The sequence below is a fragment of the Ambystoma mexicanum genome, chromosome 4p (genome assembly GCF_040938575.1).
Source record: "Ambystoma mexicanum isolate Mex_15411 chromosome 4p, UKY_AmexF1_1, whole genome shotgun sequence".
Taxonomy (NCBI): Eukaryota; Metazoa; Chordata; class Amphibia; order Caudata; family Ambystomatidae; genus Ambystoma; species Ambystoma mexicanum.
Genome location: NC_090927.1, coordinates 685731552 through 685754835, shown reverse-complemented (window position 1 = coordinate 685754835; position 23284 = coordinate 685731552). Strand labels below are relative to the sequence as shown.

The 23284-nt window shown below is 49.3% G+C and overlaps 1 protein-coding gene across 1 annotated transcript in view; it reads right to left on the bottom strand.

The window, feature by feature from the left end:
- Positions 1 to 23284, bottom strand: part of LOC138453414 (probable ATP-dependent RNA helicase DDX53) — a 2019656-nt gene that overhangs the window by 1606942 nt on the left and 389430 nt on the right. Inside the window, exon 3 of the mRNA XM_069606246.1 lies at positions 687 to 804. Within this exon, the coding sequence (XP_069462347.1) occupies positions 687 to 804 (118 nt within the window). The remainder of the gene's footprint in view (positions 1 to 686; positions 805 to 23284) is intronic.

Genomic DNA, 23284 nt, shown 5'->3' with positions numbered 1-23284 from the left:
TTGGGCGTTTAAAAGTTTCAGAAATGAACACAGACCATACATTTGCAGAAATACTATTAGCGAGATTCCAGTCAGACCAGAACCTGAATTTTTGAACATTTGCCAAATAGAATTTGTTTTGTGCTTACATGGATATTTAATGATTTTTTTGATTATCGTGAAGCTGTATAAGGCAACGGTGGCTTGTACAGGCACTACTGTACTTACGCACAATTTGCTTCTTCAGGGCAGTGTATTTGCCAACTGATATCTTTTGTGCAGCAAGGTGTCAATTTGCTGCACAAAACCAGGCTTTCACGTATGATAGCATTGTTGAAGTTTTCTAAGTAAGCATAGTCTTGGACTGAATAAGTTACATGTATCTATATGAAGCTTGACCTTACTCCCCCTCCTTTCAGAAGTCTTCAAAAACTAATCTTTTTACTTAAGCGAAGTAAGCCTTCCGAAGCTACCAAGCTTCCTATCCCTAGCCTTTGCGAGTAGATTTGTGAATTCCTTTCAGGTCAATAACAGGTGATAAGAGCTCTCCTTTCAATAACTGCATCTAGGTGTAGAATCAAAGACATACAGTGAAAAAAATGAAAACTGAGAAATTGTGCTAGGACAGAGGAGTACACAAACACATTTACAGCAGATTTAAAATTGAATATTTTACTCCAACTCAAAATGATTTTTAAAACATTTACCTTTTTCGCTTCTTTCCTCATAACCATGAATGAGCTCATCAATTAATATTTTAGCTTTGTTTTGATTATCACCAGAGCCAAAGATTCTTACTTCAGATTCATACTCTCCATTTAATATCTAAATGTAAACAAAAAGCAATAGTCCAATAAACACTGCATATTCTTTATATTAGTCCTCAATACAGGTGACATTTATTTGCCTGCAATATAGTCAAACAGATATTTCCTTGCAAAGATAAATACTGGCATGTTCAATTATCCTTAATTCAGACTCGTGTAATGTCTTGGCTGAAGGAGTGCACCAAAAAAAAATGATATTATTTATCTGTAAGTAGTTCCTAAGCATGGATTAATAATGCTTTGAATTTTTATTACCCTTTGAGAAGGTGGAGAATCCTTGGTACAATACAGAATGATAATCAGCTAGCACCTCATTTGGTGGTTTCCTGCTCAGACTGAAGGTTGGCTTTAGTCATTGCCTCAAGAGGCCATCTTCAGATTCTTAGAGTACTGGCATGGAGTATAGAGCGCATTGTATTTACATTTTTTGCATAAAGAGGAAGACTGGTGCATGGCATGTGAATGATTAACAAACTGGAGACCTAAACTACCCGAGAGGGACTATGTAAATATGGCTCTTTCAATAAACAGCCCCACCCCCTCCCCAAGATGTTAATTTTACCACTAGGGGGATCCTTGCCATTCAATGGAGATTGAAGCACCTGCAACTTAATTGTTCTAGCTCTAGTCACAAATGCACTGTGACATAGGCAGACCCTTCAAGCACAAAGGCGCTCAGGCGCCCATCAATGGCTGCAGGACTGAGTGACCTACCTAGTGTGCTCTTGATAGATTAGAGACCACAGTTCGAGCATGGTGTGCACATCATCAACTGGGGGGGGTTGGGGGGGGGGGCACCTTCAGCTGAGTTCCAAGGTTCCATCTGATCAATTATTGTTCAGAACACCAGAGGTACTCATTGTTTTGACGCATGCATCCCCTGCTTTTAATTGGAAGTATTTGTAAAGACTGGAGGGTGTTTTTTTTAATATAAATACGGTTCCAGTTATATACACATACACTAACACTGTGCTCATGCAACACTATAATGATAAATGTACAATCTATGTGGTGCCACAATTACTCTTTGACTCCATTAAAATGCACCAACAGTTTCAAATGGCATACAAATGAATAGCAAAAGGCATCAACAATATACACAGGAAGAAAACAAGTTGTTAATCAATTGGCAGAATACTTTGTCCCGTTACCTAGACAGTTCTGTGTGAGGAACCCCCTCCCCACCACTACCTGGGCAACCTGTAAATAAGATATTGACAAGTCCAGTCCATATATTGTTTAGCAGAGTCTTATTCCCTTCTAAAAATGCTCTACTACCCCAATGTACCTGTTTAGCAGAGTTCTTCGATGGGTCGTAGACGGATCCTTCTTGAGTGAACTCACTCTTTAAAGGCAGAAGCCACAGATCGTCGAGTATCCTCGAGGAAAAGGTGAACAATGGCGTTGAGGCAGCAACTTCGGTCCTTGTGATGCTCGTCGACTATCGGTTGTGGACGTTCTGCAAAGATGAGGCGTGCGTTGCACCTCGACGACGATAGTTTGTTGCCGCAAATAGTCAATGAAGAACGTAGGCCGAGCAAGGGTGTCGGGTCTTCGACGTCTGGCATCAGTGATCAGGACACTACCCCGGCTGGTGTTCGGATCTTCTTCAGCATCTTTGAGGACTTCAGGTGGCAGGAAACTCACCGGCAGATTCTCCTCGGTTTGTCAGCGACCTTGACTTTATCCGGCGGGACAAAGCGGTAGACTGTGATGAGCAAGGGAGTCCTTGATTCAAAGTTTTCTTCTTAGACAATGGAGCGTTGCGCCTCCGGTCGAGGTTACAGCGGAACGCCGAACCACGGTCAACAGTGACAGTCGACAATGGCCACGATGGCCTCGATGTCCTGGCGCTTTACTTCAGATTCCTCGGCGGTCCCCTTCTACGGGCGGCAGCCTTTCGATGACTGGCTTCCAGGGAGCCTTGGTGAAGTTTAGCTGGTGCACGATGTTCCCTCGTAGCTCAGGAAGAGGTCTCCTAACCAGGTCCTCTCTTGGATCAGTTCTTGGAGACACGACAGCTTTTGGATTGCATCAAAGGAATGCAGCAGCAAGGCCTTCTTCGAGCTGGGCTTCAAGGTAAGCATCAAGTTTCAACGTCAGCTTCTGAACGATTGTTGGTGAGAGGTCCTCAGATATACTGTTCTGTCTCTCATTCACACTGCTGGGCCAGGCCCAGGCAGCCAATCATTCAGAAGGGCATTCAGCAGTCAGGCAGCCAAACAGGCTCACAGTGCATTCAGGCCATTCTTCTCCATCCAGACACTCACAAGGAATGTGGATTGTGACAAGTACCCAGCCATTCAGCACTCCACACTGCATTCATACCAGTTTCAGGCAGGGCTGTCTCATTCACTGTGTGTCACACCAGAAACCAGACACCCATAACATGAAATGTATATTGGTCACACACTCCATTCACCCAGGTCCCACCACATGGGTATACCCACAATATACAGTCATTGGGAAGGCTCCAGCCAGTCTGGCCTGGACTTCCCCCACAATACCATATATGGAACTTCCACCCAACAGCCAGTCAGGGGAAGGGACAGAGTCAGGGCTTCCCGGGACTTTGGGAAAACAAGGTAACAGGCAATAGAAAGCAAGAGGCCACAGGGTCAATCTGGTCTCCTGTCGGGAATCAACTGATTCCAGGCGCAGGGCCTGGGTATCCCAAAATGGAGGATACTCCAAGCACCTGTCAAATTCAGCATGGAGCTGCCAGCAGCCCATACCCTGCTCTGTGGGCCACACACAGGTGCCCAAAAAACACACTAGGCGTACAGGGTTGTACCCCCACCCATGGATGCCAAAAGGGTATCCCAAGGGTCTGTTCACCAAACCAAAAAAAAAGGTAGAGCTGCAGTGCCAGGAGTCCCTCATTGACTCCTGTCCAGAAAATAACAGAACGCACATGATAAAAGGAGCACAGGACAAAGACATGGCGGCCCCGTCTCTCCAATGCATTTCCAGAATTACAGTATTTTAATTAGAGATGGGCAAGCCTTGAGGTGCTCGATTAATACCAGCTGAAGCAAAGCAAAAAAAATGTGTTTGTGGTGTTTGAGTCTCCATAGCGATGGCTCGTTAGTGGAATAGAGCAGTACTCCAAGCCATAGTAATCCTGTTTTAATCGACATTCACATTCCGTTTCTAACATTGTTCTTTTTTAAATTTGAGATACTATCCAAAAAAGTGACATCTTGTATATTTTAATGAACGTTTTATTCAGAGTATTCAAATCAAGCATGAAAACAGGAGTGGCACGATTATCCCAGAAGATCGAGAAGACTGTTCTGTGCCGGATGGTGATGCTCCAGTTTTGTGAGAAGAAGCCAGCCACGAGCAAACTGCTTCCATGACACGCACATTTTTATTACGTAACCATGTATCCAGAAAAGGAAGAACTTCACTTCCTTTCAACTGTCGATAGATGTGACATTATTACCTATTGTAAGGGTGTGGAAAGAGGAAACCGGCACACAGGAGGCATGTTTTTGGCTATAGACTTACAGGTGAGAACATAAAAGAAAAGCCTATCTGACCCTAGTTCTAAGACAGGTTTCCCTGCCTCAAATAATACTAACAAATGTGTTAGGATGTCAGTCTAGAGCAAAAAAGCCCTCCGTTCTGTGTCCAAAAACCTATTTAGAACCCTTACACCATATACTCAAAGGAGTGGTACAAATTAAATGTTCTTCATAACGGATGCAAATGGTCAAAAGTCTCAAAAAGGACCCTTGGATGAAGTTTACAATAAAGCATATAGACCAAAACGTCTTGCATCTTCACAGTGTTAAGGGGTTGGCTCTCACCCTGGCCTTCCTCAGGTTTCACAGTTTTTCCAATATCAGGACAAGCGTCTTTCTCCTCGTCTTAATTAGATTCTGGTCAATGTCAAGAGAAGGACTGCCTCCTCTTTGCTCCTTTTACAGTGTTCACACACACCAGGGGGTATATCTCTTCCTGTGGTCTTCCTCAAGTTTTCATCCTTCTCACAATGTACACCGTGTTCAAAGCCTACCTGGTTCACTATCCTGCCAGGTACTGCTATTATGACAAAGCATTCTGAAGGCAGTTTGTTATTGGGTGTGGATCCCAATCCCTTCTTGATTCTTAGTAGTTGCACCCAGTTGACCATCTTGCCAAATATTGTTTTTATCGGGTCCCAGACTCTTATGGTATTGACTTCTTTCTCTTGGATCCCAGAGCCCTTTGGTTTTCCTTCGCTTGGATCCCAGAGCCCTTTGGTTTTCTTTCTCTTGGGTAGAACTGCGTAAAGGCGCCCCGTCGGACAAGATGGCGGTACTAGAGCGTAGCCCATCGGGTGAAGACCCGGTAAAAGAACCTTCCAGTCCCTCAGCACCGTCACCGGGAGGATCTACCGATCCATCGGCCTGTTAGCTGATACAGCCTTGGTACTTGTGCTGGTACCAGGACGTGGGCAGTCCCTCCCATGCTGGCAAGTCCTTGGGAAGGAGTCTCCCTTGCGGGGTGCACTGAAAAATAGCAGCCCTACCTCGGGCTTGGACCGATGATAGACAAAGTCCTTTAGGTCCTCTGGAGGCGATCTGTGGAAGAGCTGCCTCCACCCGACTAGTCTATTCTTCAGAGACCTCGAGGAAAGCGCGTTGCATGCGGTACAAGCTTGCCAAACATGGTCAGGGCCAAGGCACCGTAGACAGAGGGCATGGGGGGCTTAGTCGGGAAGAGCCCATCGAATGAAGGACACCTGCTGAACTATGTAGAAGTCTACATGCGTCGGGGAGGAGCGTGATGCCCGATGGCCGAGTACCTGAATGATAAAAAGACAAAAAAGAAAAGTATCCGCATGTGGAATTACATGGCCGAAGCCAAACCCGGGAGCGCTGGTGAATTCGGCCCGTTCCCATCGACGTGGAAAAGGGGACTGAGGTGTAGCGCCTGAGGGCTGAGTCAGGGCAGCTCATGCTCCCGGGGCTGCGCCTCTAAATTTAAAGGGGAAGGTTTTTTCTGGTCAATAGGGTGCCGTCTCCCATCCCTTGGAAGGGACGCCCATGCAGTATGGAGGAAAGGGAATGGACGTAAGAGTATCATAATTAACAAAACAGACTACTTGCATGTATATTTGGGAGTCCATTATGGATATGTGAAAGGTAATGGTTTCTCTTTCAAGATTGAGAAATGAGAGTTCCATTAGATATCAGTTTTAGAGAAAGATCATGTAACGGTATTGGTATGACAAGGCACTGCAGCACTTTAGACTATTGGGAACTTTTTGACTACTTAATTCTAAAATGAAATATGAATGTAAAAAGTTAATTTTTATATTGAAAAAGTGTTAAATTGATTTTATTTTGTTTATTAATTTTGTATATGATTAATGTATAAAGGTTAAATGTTTAACCATAAAATAAAAATGTGTTCACATCTTCATAAAGTAATGTTATCCTCCGAATTTCTACTCCTTAAAATGTCAAAGACACAGTACAATGTGACTTGTATTTGAGGACAGCATTTTCCAAGGTCCTAATGGCTTTATTTTTGTTTGAAGCGTTAGAAAATCAGCTTTCCCACAGAAAAGAAAATCAAAAATGTTAGCATTCCTTTTAATAAAGACAAATAGTAAGATAATCGTTCTTCGCATGAACTTAACACTGATTTTTAAATCTTCAAATATTTTCATTTCGTTGTGCCTAGTGATGGACAATTCTGGATTCAAAAAGCAAAACTAAATGCACATGCTGTATAGTGTTGTGGTGCTCTTTGTGGTCCGCGACTGCTGCATAGCAAAGAGATAACTGCTTTTCACAGTGAAGATTTATTTCAAAATCAAACGGGTTACAAAAATGTTTGTACCCTAAAGAAGACAGGTTAAATTAATACAACAGTATCATATCGAGTGACCAGGGTAGAAAAAATCCTCTCGAAGAACAAGTTACTTTCTTACCTCGTAATGTTCTTTCGATGGGATGTTCCTCCGACGTATTCCACATCATTGACAGGTAATTACCACAGCTGTGCTGCTTCGGAAACTTTTTCGGCATAGGCGTCCTGCGTCGTTGACGTCGATACGCTCCCTCGAGGACCTCCTCTGACGGTCGACGTCCACGGATGTTATAAGTAGGACACACAAAGCCCGTAGCCTCAGTTGTAGTTTTTTCCCACCAGAACGTGTCACCAATCTTCTGCCAGAATGACTACAGAAAGCCTTGCGGAAACATAAGCTGCAATGGCATAAGAAATTCTGTAGAGGGGCAGGTAAGGAGGGTACAATGTGGAATACGTCGGAGGAACATCCCATCGAAAGAACATTACGAGGTAAGAAAGTAACTTGTTCTTCGAGGAAATTGTGTCCGCCGACGTATTCCACATCTTTGACAGACTCCCAAAGCAGTACCAACGTAAGGAGGTGGGAAAAGAATTTAGAAAATTTAGAATGCCCAATCAAATTGCAGAATAGAGGACTGCCTTACCAAAGGCCAAATCTTGCCTATGAATAGAGTCGAAATCATAATGTTTGACAAAAGTTTGGACAAAGGCCCATGTGGCCGCTTCGCAATTATTGCGAATCAGAACACCCCTCTGTAGTGCAGTGGAGGCAGCCATACCCCTAGTAGAGTGGGCCTGTAAACCTACAGGAGGGTCCTTCCCCGCCAAACGATAACATTCAGAGATCGTCAATGATCCATCTAGACAAGGTCTACTTGGAAACAGCCTGACCTAAACACCTTACAGCGTAACCAATAAAGAGCTGATCGTCCACTCGGACCCGGGACATCTGTGAGAGATAGAAACTCAAAGCTCGCCTAGGATGCAACCTATGGAGCCTCTCCTCTTCCTTACCAGGATGTGGAAGAGGATAGAATGCCGATGAATTACCTTCTGGCTCAGATGGAATTCTGACAACCTTGGGAAGAAAGGAAGGCCGTACCGTACCCTCAGGACAACCCTGTCCTTATGAAACACAGTGAAGGGTGGTTTGGCGGAAAGTGTCTGCAACTCACTCACTCTGCGTGCGGAAGTAACCGCAACTAAAAATAGAGTCTTAAAGGACAACAGTCTCAACGGACAAGAATGTTAGGGCTCAAAAGGAACTCCCATTAGGAATTTTAGAACCAAATTCAAATCCCAGCCCGGCACCTGGAAAGGCGACAGTGGAAATACACGAGTTAGCCCTCTTAGAAACTGAGAAATCAAAGGGATTTTAAAATAAGAACATTCCTCAAATGAGCGCTTAAATATGTACAGCGCTGCCAGGTAACCCTTGCAGGGGTATAAATACCTATATGCAGGCCCTTGTGGGCCAAAGAAAGCAAAAAAGACAAAACCAAAGGAATGGAACATTGGAAAGGAAGCACATTCTGTACCCTGCACCAGTCGCAGAACTTCTTCCAACGGCAATGGTACAGGGCTTTTGTTGCAGGCCTTCTGGCCGAAAGCAACACCTCCATCACGTCTTCAGGGAGGTCCCAATCCTTATATCTCAGCCTTTTAGATCCCAAGCATGAAGGCTGAGAGACTTGACCTCTGGATGGAGAACTCGAACCCCCTCTCGTGAGAGCAGATCGTCTCGGTAGGAAAGACGATGTGGAGGGCAGATGGACATGTCTAGAAGGTCCGGGAACCACACACTCCTGGCCCATGCTGGTGCAATGAGGATCATCCGGGAACCGAACCTCTGCAACCTCTGCAACACCTGCAGAATGACGGGGACTGGAGGGAACGCGTACAGCAGTGGGAAGGACCACTCCACTACGAACGCGTCCCCCAAGGGTCCTCTTGTAGGAAATTCCCGCGATCAGGATCTTTCGCACTTCCGGTTGACACTGGTGGTCAGCCCTACAGATAAGGTGTGTATCGGCCACTTTTACGCACCAAAAATTGCCAAATACTCCCAAAAAATAAAAATAGGGAGTAAAAATACTCCCAACAAAAAATAGGAAAAAGACATGTAGAAATGTGCGCTCCTGCTTTCACCCATACAGCTCCATGGATATGTTTGCACCAGTAGTGCACATAGTAAAACTACTATTTCAACAGCCTAATTGGAAGAAGTAAACATGTATCTTTTAATGTGTATGAATAACAAAGGGCAAAGAAATACATATTGCAAAAAATATTCAGTTTTTCAGTTAAAACATATTTGTACTTGCTTATAAAATACTCTCATTGGGAATTGGATTTACATTTTTACTCACTAAAAAATCATTTTACTCCCAACTTTAAAAAATGGGGAGTAAAATACTCCCACTTCCAAATCTTATCTGGAGCAATGCTGGTGGTGAAGAGATCCACTTGCGGGTTTCCCTGTTAGGCAGAATCCTGTGCAGTGCCCTTAGGAACCACTACACACAATTAAGACTAAAAGTGCCAATACAAGTTCACCTTTCGTACAAGCCTGTACTACTATGTTAAAGTGGTAACAGTAGCGGAGCAGCCAGGCTTATCTCAAGAGTATGTGAACAGTAGCACAGATTACACAAAGGGACCACAATTACTGTGACTCAAGCAAACACTGAGTCATGGTTTCAAGTAAAAAATATAAGTACATTTATTTTTAAACCATCTGTAAAACACAACACTTCAATACATTAAAAAACCACATGTAAAATATACTACAAACAACCAATTCTCTTGGGACAGAATAAATCAAGGTAAGTACCTTAGGTTTTGGCGGACCGGTGTTGTGAAACAAAAGCCATTACCGGGAATACATATGTGATCACTTTTTGACAGCTCGGTCGTATTAAAGAAACGCGTATCCGCGGTAAAAAATGTTACCGGGGCAAAAACACACTTAGCACCTGGGCTAACCAGAGAGTGTTGGGGGCAAAAATCATAGACAATACTTTTGTCAAGGCAGACAGAATCAGAGAAAGCTCGGTGACAGAAATACAAAAGTCAATATGCCGGAGCCAGTGTCAAGTGGAACCGGGTTCCTGTTGTCGAGGATCACACATTCAGACAGTTCAAGATTCAACGTTGCCAGGAGTACTTGGATATTGTCAACAGAGGAAGCAAAAGTTATAAGAAGGAGGGAAGACATGGGCAAGCCTTGGAGGAGGAGAAAAGGGATTCACCCTGGTTCCTCGAAGAAGAACACATTACCTTATTCAAAGAAATTTTGTTGATGTAGTGCATGGCCACCGTATTGTCCGTCATAATCACTACATTCTTCCCCCGTACAGACGGCAGAAAAGCCTTCAGGGCTAGCCTGAGAGGCCTCAGCTCTAACAGATTGATGTGGAGTCTGGACTCCAACAGAGACCAACGACCGCTGGCTGTCAGCTCGTTGGCATGAGCTTCCCAACCTGTAAGGGATGTGTCCGTCACAATCGTCCCCTCCGGCCATGTTTGCCAAAACGAAGCCCATCTGAACAGATGTCCTTCGACGGCCCACAACAGAAGGTCCGGGGCGACAGAGGGTGGAATCTGAAAGGGGTCCGACATCCTGCCGGACAACTGCGACCACTGCATCTTGAGGGCCCACTGCAGAGATCTCATCCGCAGCCTGGCCTCTGGCACCAGTAGAATGCAGGATGCCATGAGGCCGAGTAATCTCAAGAACTCAAACGCCGGGAGACTCTGGGCACGTTGAAACTTGTCCACCATCTGCAGAATCTGACGAGCCCTCACCTGGGGAGGCGAACATTGCCCCAGGGATGTATCGAGCACTGCTCCGATGTACTGGAGCCGCTGGGTAGGTGTCAAATGAGACTTCTATAAGTTGAGGGAGAAGCCCAGCCTGTGAAGGGAGTGTCAGGTGACAGATGATCCAGGGCTTGCTCGGGAGAGCGCGCCTTGATCAACCAATCGTCCAGGTACGGGTAGACGTGAATCCCACTTTCCTGAAATACGCTGCCACCACCACCATCAGCTTGGTGAAGACCCTCAGGGCGGAGGTCAATCCAAACGGCAGGACCCGAAACAGAAAATGCGAGTCGCGAACCTCAGGTACTTCCTGTGCATGGAATGAATTGGCACATGAAAGTAAGCATCCTTGAGGTCGAGAGACCCCAACGAATCCTGAAGTTGAAGGGCCTGGAGGACTTGAGAAAGTGTAACCATCTTTAACTTGTTCTTCCCGAGGAGCTTGTTCAAACCATGCAAGTCCATGATGGGTCTCAATCCTCCATCTTTTTTCAGGATCAAAAAATATGAGGAATACCATCCCTTGTTCCTCTCCGCTACAGGCACCAGTTCTATGGCGCCTTTCTGCAGCAGGGATTTGATTTCCTGCGCCAGGAGCGGATCCGGACTCTTCAAAGAGAGTTTCCCCGGTGGATTGTCTTGAGGCCTCTGCCGCAAAGGAAGTCAGTAGTCGTGGGCTATGATCTCCAGAACCCATACATCTGAAGTAATGAAACGCCATTCTACAAGATGCTCCGCCAGCCTTCCCCCAAACGGCGAACCATGGGACATGGCCTCATGACTGAGCGGAAGCGGCTGCGGCAGTGCCTGAGGCAAAAGAGGCAACTGCCCGATTGGCTTTGGCACCTCAAATACCTTGTTTTCCACCCTTGGTACTCCTACATTGGCCCCTTTGACTGGCAGCCCCCTGTCCCCTCGATCTACTAAAGAAAGTAGTATCGAAAGGAGCTTCCCCTCCATTGCTGTCCCCTAGGTCGAAAAGGCAGAGGTCGACGCACTGCAGCGCCCAAGAACTTCGCTGCAGCTTTGGAGGTCTGCAACCTCTCAAGGCTCTCGTCAGCCTTGCTGCCAAAAAGATGGACATCAAAGGGCATGTTGAGAAGCCGGAACTGTACATCAGGAGCAAATCCTGACTTCCGCAACCACGCAAACCTGCGCATCACTGTGCTCGCCGCCATGGACCGGCTGACACATCCAGACCCGACTGAACAGTCTCACACATGGCATACTTGCCCATCCTGAACGAGGGCAAGAAAACCATCCCGTTCCTCCCTTCGGGAATATGTTCAGCTGCCAACGACAATTCCACAGAGTGTGCGTGAATCTTGCAAGGGCACAAACGGAGTTGGCTGCCTTTAAACCCATACCCCCAGAAGAAAATACCTTCTCGTCAAAGCGTTTGTCGTCCCTATCGGGAGGGATCGTAGGGTACACCGCCTGCTTTGCTGGGCCCGTAACCGCATGTACCACCAAACTCTCCGGAGTGGGGTGCGTGGACAAGTAGCAGGGGTCGCCACTGGCTGGACAGTATTTTTTCGGCAATTATTTATTAACTGCCGGAAGACTCTCCGGAGCAATCCAAACCGCCACCACCCTTCTTTGTAAGGCCATGTGAAATGGCAACACCGGGTCAGTGGGTGGACCTTGGTCAAGGATATTGGTCAGGTCATCCTGCAGAAAATCCACAGGTGGAGCAGACCACCCCAGATACACCGCCACCCTCGACATGAGGCACCTGTACGATGAGTCAGCATGTGTACCAGGCTCAGGCCTGCCAAACAACCTCCGGGGATGTATCAAGACCACTGGCATCGTGCAAAGACTGACGCAGGTCTTCCAGCTGGCTATGTCCCGACAACAAGTCATCAGGAACCTCAGGAGGCACCCCATCCTCAGACCCTTCCTCAACCTCTGAAATGTACTCCAAGGGTTGGAACAAGTCCACCCTGGGAGGAGGAACAGAGTATGGGTCAAGATTAGGCAACACAGACTTGCTGTGCGCCTTCCTACGAGCTTCCAGAGCTCTCTGGGGTACCTCCGGCAAAAATTCCTCAAAAGGCATCGAGGGCGCTGATGGGAGTGGCGTCGACATCGATCGAGACGCCGACTCCTTCGATAGCGGCTTTGAGGCCGGAGCCCCGAGCGTGTCTTTCGACGGCCTCGGCGCCAATGGCTTCCTCGGAGCCAGAGCCTCGGGAAATTCCCTCGACGGACAGGGCGCAGATGGCGTCGCTGCCTTCTTTGAAGGCCTCCCAGGCTCCAGCGGTCTGGACGGCGTCAAGGACCGGGACCTGGAGCAGGCACGATGGCAATCATCCTTGTCGGACCGGGACCTCGAAGGTTCCCGGTGATCCCGCTGACCGGCCGAACCCAAAGGCGTGCGAGCGGTGGCTCTAGAGCGTTCCGTGCCAGCTTCTCTCGAAGGCGCGGTCGGAATGGTGCCCTGTGACTCAAAAATCGCCACCATCTCCTTACGGAAGGTGTCCCATTCCACCGGAAATTAATGTTTGGTGGGACAAGCAACCCGCCGTCTGGCGGAGTCCTCAGACGAGGAAAGCGACCGATGACAGCGTTTCCGTGCATGCCTTGAAGAGGCCGAGGAATGGCGGGACCCACTCCTGGAACAAGACCCCCTGGACTTACGCCGACGCCGAGAGTCACCTCTCGAATCATCAGTCGAAAGTCCAGCGACTTTGACTTACGGGGTTTGGAAACCCTACCCGCCGACAGCTTCTTCTTCCGCTCCCACAAGGCCTTTGACGTCAAAGACTTGCATTCGTCGCAGTCATCAGTGGCGTGGCTCTCACGAGGAACCAAAGGCAGACGTCGTGCAGGTCTGTCAGAGACATCTTGGAAACGCAGTCCCGACACTTCTTGAAGTTAGACTTCGGGGTAGCAGAAGACGAAGACATTTTCGATAAACACAAGGATATTCGAAGAACCGATTCACAAGTGAGAATAGAGGCGTGCTGAGATTTTGAAGCGAACATGTTCGTGGAAAAAACAGAACTGAGGCTACGGGCGTCGTGCGTCCCACTTATAACACCTGTGACGTCGACTGTCGTAGGAGGTCCTCGAGGTAGCGGATAAACGTCATCGACGCAGGACGCCTACGTCGAAAAAGTTTCTGAAGCAGCACAGCTGTGGTAATTACCTGTCAAAGATGTGGAATACGTCGGAGGACACAATCCCCTCGAAATAAAAGTTCTCATCCACTGTGACAGACTGAGGGATAGGTGTGGGGGAGGGGAATAATGGAAAGTTTGCATGGGACAACGATTTCTGGATAAGCAGAACCTGAGCGATACAGAACACAAAGGGTAAAATCAAAGATCCACCTTTGGGCTAAGGACATGTGGCTGTACAACAGTATATTCAAGAGTTTGCTGGTGATACGGAGTCACAAAGATTGATACAGACAATACTTATGACAGGCAGGGAAACAAGACCAGGTGGTATATGAAATACTGGTCAGGCCCCATGAGCTAGGGGGCATGGACTATCCAGACTTACACGAGTACTACCTTGCAGCCCAAGCACTGTATGCCACATGGTGGTTTACGGATCAGCATGAATATCCCTATGTATGTATCAAGGGGAGCGATCGCAAACTCCCTAATCCTGAGGGCCGCCTTGTGGAAGTCTTGCACCCCAGAGAGAGCCACAATACAAAATGTCACCACAACAAAAATGGCCTGAAGCAAAATATCAAACAAATTAGGGGTAGACTGCCTACTTCCCCGGCGTTCTATCTATATAATCTTGGAGGGATAAACCTAACCCAAGAGAAACTATTTCATAAGAAGTTTGAACAACTGGGGTTACACACATTGAGCAACCTATTCCCAGATGGCCAACTGCTAACTCTGCATCAGCTGAGACAGGCCTGGTGAATGAGCTCACAACATTTTTATACATGCACCTTAAGCACACAGTAGGGCAACACATCCACAGCTTCCCCAAATGCTCCAATGTTCTCCTCCATTGCAGAGCAGATCACCTCATCTCCACGCTACACAGGGCTGGTGTCAACCATCTATAGAATGCTTAAGTCTGGCACAAGCAGGCCGCAATTAACTGCACGAGAGATGGGAAACCACTCCTGGTGCACCACTCACGGACGGGCAATGAAAGCACAATTAGTAAAACAGGGGCCCTGAATAGTAAGGAACAATTTACTTACCTGTAACTGTTGTTCTCCAGCATGGGTCTGGCATGGATTCACATGCTCATGAATATTCCCCGTCATCAGTCTGGGAATCCTCAGTGAAGAAAAAATCAGTTTCAGTTTGGTTTCTGAACTGTCTTTCTACTAATAACCAATCACTGGTCTCTGGTTGATACTGCCCCCAGCCAATGACTGCCCTCTACCTAAGCCCCTCCTTTGGCAGCAATCTTCAGATTTGATAGCACGTAAAGTGGCAGTAGGACCAAGAGAAGAGCCGCAGAGAGGTAGGCGGGAGGCAACAGCAACAGGTAAGTAACTCGTTCCTTCTCCAGCATGGGGTCTGGCATGGATTCACATGCTCATGAATATAAGAATACAAAGCAGTGTACACATGCACAACCACGGGAGAAGGCAAGGCTCAACATTAAGCAATACAACAACTCAACATTAAGCAGGTCTTATCTAATCACCAGGCTCACCTTAAGCGAACAGGTTGCGCAGCACTACCTGGCCGACCCTGGACTCCTCCCTGGAATCCCGGTCGACGCAGTAAAATATCTTGAAGGTGTGCGTCGACCTCCACGTCACAGCCCTGCAGATGTCAAGCAGGGGCACACCAGACAGGAACGCCGTGGTAGCAGCGATCACTCCGGTAGAATGGGCTCTCGGACGGCCGGGCAACTGTCGGTTTGCCAACCGGTGACAGTTCATGATACAGCCGGAGAGCCATCTGGAAATGGAAGCCTTCGAGAGGTCCTTCCCTTGGTTTACAGGTCCAAAGTTCACAAACAGCTGTGATGTCATCCGTAAACTTTTTGTGCGGTCCACGTAGACCTTGAGCGATCTAGCCACATCCAGCGAGTGCAGAGTCCTCTCAGCCGGCGACGAAGGCGACGGGAAAAAAACAGGCAACACCAAGGGCTCGTTGCGATGGAAGTCCAATGGCACCTTGGGCATGAAGGAGGGGTGCGTCCTCAGCACCACCCTCATCTCGTGGAATGTCAGGTATGGAGGTCTACAGGAGAGGGCCTGGATCTCTCCCACTCGTCGTGCGGAGGTGATGGCCACAAGAAACGCCGTCTTCCACGACAAGAACTTCAACGGTGCCGAATGCAGAGGCTCGAATGGCGGCCCCATGAGCTCGGTCAGCACCACGTTGAGCTCCCACGCCTGAGCCAGAGCCTTCAACGGCAGGAATGATCGGAACAATCCTTTCATGAACTCCTTCACCAGGCGATGGGACCATAGGGAAGAATGCCCTGGAGTTCTGGTGTAGCGGGAGATAGCCGTCAGATGAATCTTGATGGAGGCATGTGCCAGCCCCACCTTGGCCAGCGATAGCAGGTATGGCAGCACCTGGGGGGCCGTAATCCGAAGAGTGTTAATCTTCTGTGCACGGCACCAGACAGAAAACCTCTTCCATTTGTGTCCATAACACTTGAAAGTCGAGGATGCTCTGGCCTTCGCAAGCACCTCCTTGCATCCGCCGGGATGTCGTATCCTCTGAACTCTAGTGCTGCAGGAGCCAGGCCTGCAGGTTCAGCGACTCTGGGTCGTGGTGAAGGATGGCGCCTCCTTCTCTGGCGAGAAGATCCACGTCTGTCGGTAGTTTGACTGGGGGGGACATTGACATGTTCAGAAGGTCCGAGGAACCAAATCTGCCTCGGCCATGCCGGTGCGACGAGGATCATCCTGCATCATGACTCGTCTGAGTTGATTGATGAGTCGCAGCAGCATCGGCAATGGCGGGAACACGTACAGGACAGATAGTCCCAGGTGAATGAGAAGGCATCGCCCATGCTCCCCGGCTGGGGAAACCTGCTGGTGAACCTCTGGCACTTGGCGTTCGTAGCCGTCGCGAATAGGTCGGTGGATCTGGGGATTGCCCCATCGTCGGAACAGGAGGTCCACCTGATCCTGTCGCAGCTCCCACTCGTGGCACAAGCGTACCTCCCTGCTGAGTGAGTCGGCGATGGTGTTTTTTATCCCTGCCAGATCGAAGGGTACCAGAAACATCCCCTCAGCGACGGCCGAGTGCCACAGATCATGCGCTTCCTTGGATAGGGCTGGGGTTCTGGTGCACCCCTGCTTCTGGATGTAGAAGATTGGGGTGGTGTTGTCGGTGAAGACCCTCACCACCTTGCCCTTGAGGGATGGAACGACCTGAGAGCCCAGAACACGGCTCGGAGCTCCAGGACATTGATGTGTAGTGACCTCACCTCCGGGAGCCAAAGGCCTCTTGCTTGTAGATATCCGGTGTGAGCTCGACATCCCTCAAGTGAAGCGTCCGTCGTCACTGTTTCTTGGTGTGCCGGGTCTGGAAGTCCATACCCGCTGCCAGATGCACGCGGGTGCCCCACCACCGGATCGCCTGGCAGAAAGTCTCGTTGAGTGCGATCCTGTCTTCGAAGTTGCCCACCGCTTGCATCCAATGGGCGTCGAGAAACTCCTGCAGGGGTCGCATCCGCAGTCTGCATAGGCGCACGAGGTAGATGCACGAGGACATCATGCCGAGTAGGGACTTGATGGACCTCACCCTGGCCACGTCCATGGTCAACAGCGGTTGTACCTTGGCTAGGATGGCTTTCGTCCTTTCCTCCGACAACAAAGCCAATCACACCACTGTCGAGCCTGGCTCCCAGGAACAGGGCTGCTTGCGATGGTACCAAGTAGGATTTCGTGATGTTGATGGAGAATCCCAGATCAGTGAGTAGTTGGACGGTCTTCGACGGCGAGTTCCCTTGACTTTGCTCGGATGAGCCAATCTTCCAGGTAGGGGTAGACGTTGGGGAGAATTCTCATTCTATGGCTAATTTCCCTCACTGAGTGAGTCCCCCAGTAGCTTCGCTGGATTTCTGGAGTTTATTTTTTCCACTTGGTAAGTGTGTGCCTCTTTTTCCCCACTCTTACCTGTGCATTTCTACTTGTGTGATCTTGGGCTCTGGAGCACACCACTCCATGAGCCCAACTTTTGTGTGTGGTACACAGCAAATTTCAGTGCAGTAACACAGGGTTGTCTCTAAGACTTCCCAATGATTCCTTTTTCTGGGGCTGACTACTGTCCCCCAGAAACAGGTAAAGTTGCCATTAACTTTACATAGTCAAATAACCACAGATCCCTTACACCCCATTTTACACAGAGTATTGGAAAGGGTTCATCCTTAGCCCTTTTATCTATCCTTCCTAGAGCATTGTTTTGCTCTTAACATTTAGACTTGGCTGGTGGCAGTGGTATCTGCCCTAACCTTTCAACCGCGATTATACTATATAAACGTGGTATTGTTTTAGGCTATTTTATTACCCTCGAACATAAACCGCTTGACCAAATATTCTTTATTTTGGCTCCGGTCGGGTTTATTCGCCATTTCTTTTTGTTAAAGTCCTTCTTATGTTTTACTTCGCTCGGCAAACCAGGTTTGCCTTCTTTGTTCACCGCCTTTTGGCGGGCTTCTGCCAAGAAGCCCTCCTCTGGGCGCCTGGGTGTTTAGGTGTACTGAATGTGAGGGGGGGTGTAGTCACCCCCTGCACAGGGTATACTAGGAAACCCAAGACACACTTTGCCATGATTGGCTGAGGGGGTTGTCCGAGCCGGACAACCCCCCTGCTGAGTGATTGACAGCCAGGCTGTGTGAATTGGGGATTTTTGCATACAAGGCAGGACTCCTGGACTGGAAGTCAGTCGCCACTGGAACTTAAAGGAACTGAAGAGAAGCGGAGAAGACGTCTGCTGCAACTACCCCCGTACCGGTGAAACCCTGCTGCAGTCCTGAGCTATCTACCCTTCAACGACCAGAGAAGATCCAGTCCGGAGTCTTCTTCTCTTGAGCCTGGTGGGGATAACCAGCTCATCTTCCACAGCCAGAGGATCCCCTTTGTGGTCGAAATCGCTGCACACTGCTGTAGTGGTCCAAATAGCCATCTGAAGAGCCTCTACTGTTTTAAAGGAGTGCACTTTTTATTCACCGTCGCTGCTGCCGGCTTCATCCCTGTGTGGTGCAGACCCCTCCAGACGTCGTCCTTTTTACCGAAGCTCCAGGAACCGTGGGTCTGCAGGAAACTACCAGGAACAACTGCCATGGCACCAGCTTCTTCAATGAACAAGGTACTGTTTTCTGCTTGAGGAATTAGGGTGAATCCCTTTTCTTCACATCCAAGGCTTGCCCTGGTCTTCCCTCCTCCTTATAACTTCAGCTTCTTCTGTTGACAATATCCAAGTACTCCTGGCTATGTTGAATCTTGAACTGTCCGACTGTGTGATCCTCGACAACAGGAACCCGGTTCCACTTGACACTGGCTCCAGCCTATCGACTTTTGTATTTCTGTCAGCAAGTGTTCTCTGATTCTGTCTGCCTTGATAAAAGTATTGCCTATGATTCTTGCCCCCCCAACTCTCTCTGGTTAGCCCAGGTGCTAAGTGTGTTTTTGCCCCGGTAACATTTCTTACAGCGGATACGCGTTTCTTTAATACGACCAAACTGTCAAAAAGTGATCGCATATGTATGCCCGGTAACGTCTTTTGTTTCACAACACCGGTCCGCCAAAACATAAAGGTACTTACCTTGAGTTACTCTATGTCAAGAGAACTGGTTGTAGTGTATCTTATGTGTGGTTTTTGACTTTATAGAAGTGTTGTATTTTACTGATGGTTTAAAAATAAATGGATTTCTATGTTTTACCTGAAACCTTGAGTCAGTGTTTGCTTGAGTCACAGTAATTGTGGTCCCTTTGTGTAATCTCTGCTACTGCTCATATACTCTTCAGATAAGCCTGGCTGCTCTGCTACTGCTACCACTTTAACATAGTAGTACAGGCTTGTACCAAAGGTGAACTTGTATTACCACTTGTAGTCTTAATTGTGTGCAGTGGTTCCTAAGGTCACTGCACGGGATTCTGCCTAACAGACGTGGATTCCCTGCAGGCGCAGCCACGCCGCCCTTGGTGCTAGGCACTTGGTGAACACTCTGGGCGCTGACTTCAATCCGAAGGGAAGGGCCTTTAACTGAATGTGCCGTCCTTGGACCACGAATCGCAGGAATTTCCGATGGCCTTTTAGAATGGGGATATGAAAGTAGGCATCCTCCAAGTCCAGCGACAATAGGAAGTCACCCTCTTCCAGCTGTCCCTGCACGTGCTAGAGGGTGACCAATACGGAACTTCTGGGATCGGATGTACTTGTTTAGACGAAGATCCAGAATGGGTCGCCAACCGCCAGTCTTCTTTCTGACGAGAAAGTATCGCAAGTACATTCCGGAGCCTCTTTGGGACGAGTTCAATGGCCCCTTTTCTTAGCATCGCCCGTACCTCCAGCAGCAGTTGGAGGACGTGGTTTTCCTTTCTGGCCACAGGTGGAATACGGGGACACCTCTTTTGAAATTCCAGGGTGTGCCCGCGGGCCAGGGTCTGTAGCACCCAACGGTCGGTGGAGATGGACTCCCACACACTGACAAACTTTGCCAGCTGGTCTCCCACCGGGGTGCTGCGGTGGGGGCCCGACGCCACAGCCAGTTCAATCCTGCTTCGTGGCGTCCTTGTCGCCTTGGCGACGACGAGGTCCTCCCGTCTTGCCACGTCCTCTGTAGGCCTCCTGCAAAGAGGAGCGGGCCGCCTAGCGGTACGACGAGAAACTGCTGCCGAATCCTTTGGAGGCACCCTGATTTCCTCCGGAGTTCTGAAAAGGACGGCTGCCGTTGCTGAACACCACCCAAAGCCGAGCCATCTCGGTGTCCGCCTTGATGGCCTGCAGAGAGTCGTCCACTGTCTTGGCTAACAGGTTATTCCCGTCGACAGGCATGTCCAGCACCTTGGACTGCACGTCCTGGCGGGAGTCGGTGGCCTTGAGCCAACCGCGCCAGCGAAGGCAAACGCCGTTGCCCATCTGACAAAAACCGGTGTCGGCGATGTCCGTGGCCACCGTGATGGCGTGGTCCAACGCCACTTCGCCTTCCTGCTGGAATTTCAGGGCCTCTGCCCGCTTGTCGTCCGGGAGTAAGTCCAGCACTTATTCCCGGACGACAGCTATGAAGTCAGAAGGGGCCCTCCTGAGGAGGAAAGTCGCCTTCCTGGAGGAAAGAGGCCAAAGGCCGGGCCAGACGGGGCAACATTAGGATCCTGGGTGTCCCAGAGGGGAACGAAGGGGCAAACACCACATCCTTCATCGAAACCCTTCTGCTACAAGAAATTGGGGCTGGCAAATTGACCCAGGGATTCTCGGTCGAAAGGGCCCACAGATCCCTCCAGAGGCACCCTCCCCCTGCATCCCACCCCAGACCTATAATTGCTAAGATACTGAACTTTCAGGACAGAGAAACTATCTTAAGGCGATCCAGGGAGGGTGGCCCCATCGAAAGAGGGGACACCAAAATCTCCATCTACCCGGACTATACGCAGAAGGTGCAAAGAGAGAGGAATTCATTTGTCCCAATAAAAGCTAGGCTCCGCCAACTGAACCTAAAATACAGACTACTATACCAGTCACGCCTCAGGGTCATCTATAAGGAGAGAGTGGTATTCCTCGATAACGCAGAAGCAGCCAACATGTGGCTAGAGGATAATAACCTGGCCGATGGCAAGGACAACTCACGGACTGTGGCCTAACCCCCTCGGATCCCACAAGCGACCCCCAAGCAACAGTAAGAACCACCACATACGACGCCGGAACACAGAAGGTAACCCAATTTCAGTTTATCATTTGGAAACGGCCTCGCTCGGCTCCGCCGCCAGGCCCTTGCCCCACCCCCAGCGTAGAATTCACTCGGTCCAGGCACCCGCCTGACCCAGCTCGCGCCCGACTCCCGGATGGGCTCCGGTGGCTCGAGAGCGCCTGAGCACCGCAACAATGTTGTAGTCGCTGGGCGCACCAGTTTGAGTTTTGTTATTAGTTTCACTAGTTGTACAGTCTTCATGCTTCTTTCGCCAACAAAGACCGAGATGGGCCCAGGACTTGACCCGGGAGATCAGAAACCAGTGGTATCCCCCTCGCAGCCTGCTTACTGCGGATTAAAGCAGAGCCGGACTCCGGGGACAGAGTCCCGTACCAGATCCGAAACTCAGACCCGATGGCGGCACAGTTCACCGTGATGACATGGAACGTGAGGGGTATGGGCTCATACCTCAGACGTAATCGTATACAGTCCTATCTCAAAAGGAAGAAAGTCTTGATTGCACTCCTTCAAGAAACCCACCTAACGACGGAGGCCATGTCCAAGATTGCAGACCGATGGGCCGGGACTGTGAGAGGGTCCCCCTGCTCCAAATACGCGAGAGGGGTGCTAATATGGGTGCTAATATGGATAAGCCCGGATGTGCCCTTCCAGATGGAGGGGTGTGAACAAGACAAAGAAGGGAGATACGTAGTGATTTGGGGCACAATGGAACATACCCCGGTCTGCCTGGTCAACTCATACTTCCCACATCACGGGATACCGGCGTACCTCACCACAATGATCACAAAGCTGACTCAGCACCAGGACCGCACCTTTATATGGGGAGGCGAATTCAACTGCGTTGCTGAAGCAAGCATGGACAGATCGCTGCCTCCCCCCCACCCGAGCAACCTCGCACCCCGGGCCCTGAAGGAAACTCTGGAGCAGCTCAACCTGGTGGACATCTGGAGGGAACACCACCCGGCCGATAGGACCTACTCCCACTACTCAGCTCCACACGGAGTCCATACAAGAATTGACTACTTGTTCATCAACAAGGAGCTTGCCCCACGTGCCGCAGCCACAGAGTACCTGGGGCGAACGATCTCCGACCATTCCCCACTGACCATGCTATGGCAGCTGAAGGGCCCCAGACCCCCGATCCCTATGTGGAGGATGCCGACTGCGGCACTTGAAGACCCCGAGTTCAGGGAAAACCTCGCCCTGAACTGGAAGATTACCTGGAAATCAACATGGGGTCGGTATCCTCCTGGAGCACATTATGGGAAGCTATGAAGGTGGTGACCAGAGGAGAAATTATATCGAGAGCTGGCGGAATTCGCAGGCAATTGAAGATAACGCTTGAAGCACAAGAAGCAGAGATCTCCCGACTAGAGTCGACCCATGACAACTCCACAGAGGCCGAGAACAAACTGAAGGAAGCTTGGGCAGAATGTCAACAAGCTTGGGAAAGACTGGAGAAATTCGATCTCACCACGCACACCATCAGATCCCACAAGGAATCGGACAAACCAGGGAGGTTACTGGCCTGGCTCTGCAAGCGGGAACACCCCAAACACCTCCCAATGGAGATACGGGACGCCAATGGGACATCACACACGACTCAGCTGGGGATCAACGACGCATTTGCCAGATTCTACACCAAACTGTATGCCCACGAGGCACAAATTCCTACGGAAGACATTATAGAAACACTTGAGGAGATAGAACTCCCCCGTATTTCACCCGAGCAGAGAGAGGAACTGGAGATCACTCTTGAGGATGTGCAAGGGGCAATCAGGTCCCTCTCTAACAGCAAAGCCCCCGGCAGCGACGGCCTCCCACCTGAGTTCTACAAAACATATGAGCCCATCCTCACCCCAGTTCTTCACGAGGTCTACCAGGAGGCATACACGAACGGGGTCCTCCCCAACACCATGAAAGAGACCATAATCGTTCCCATGCTCAAGCCACACAAATCACCCACCGACTGAGTCCCATCGCCCTCTGGCCATGCTGAACTATGATGCCAAGAT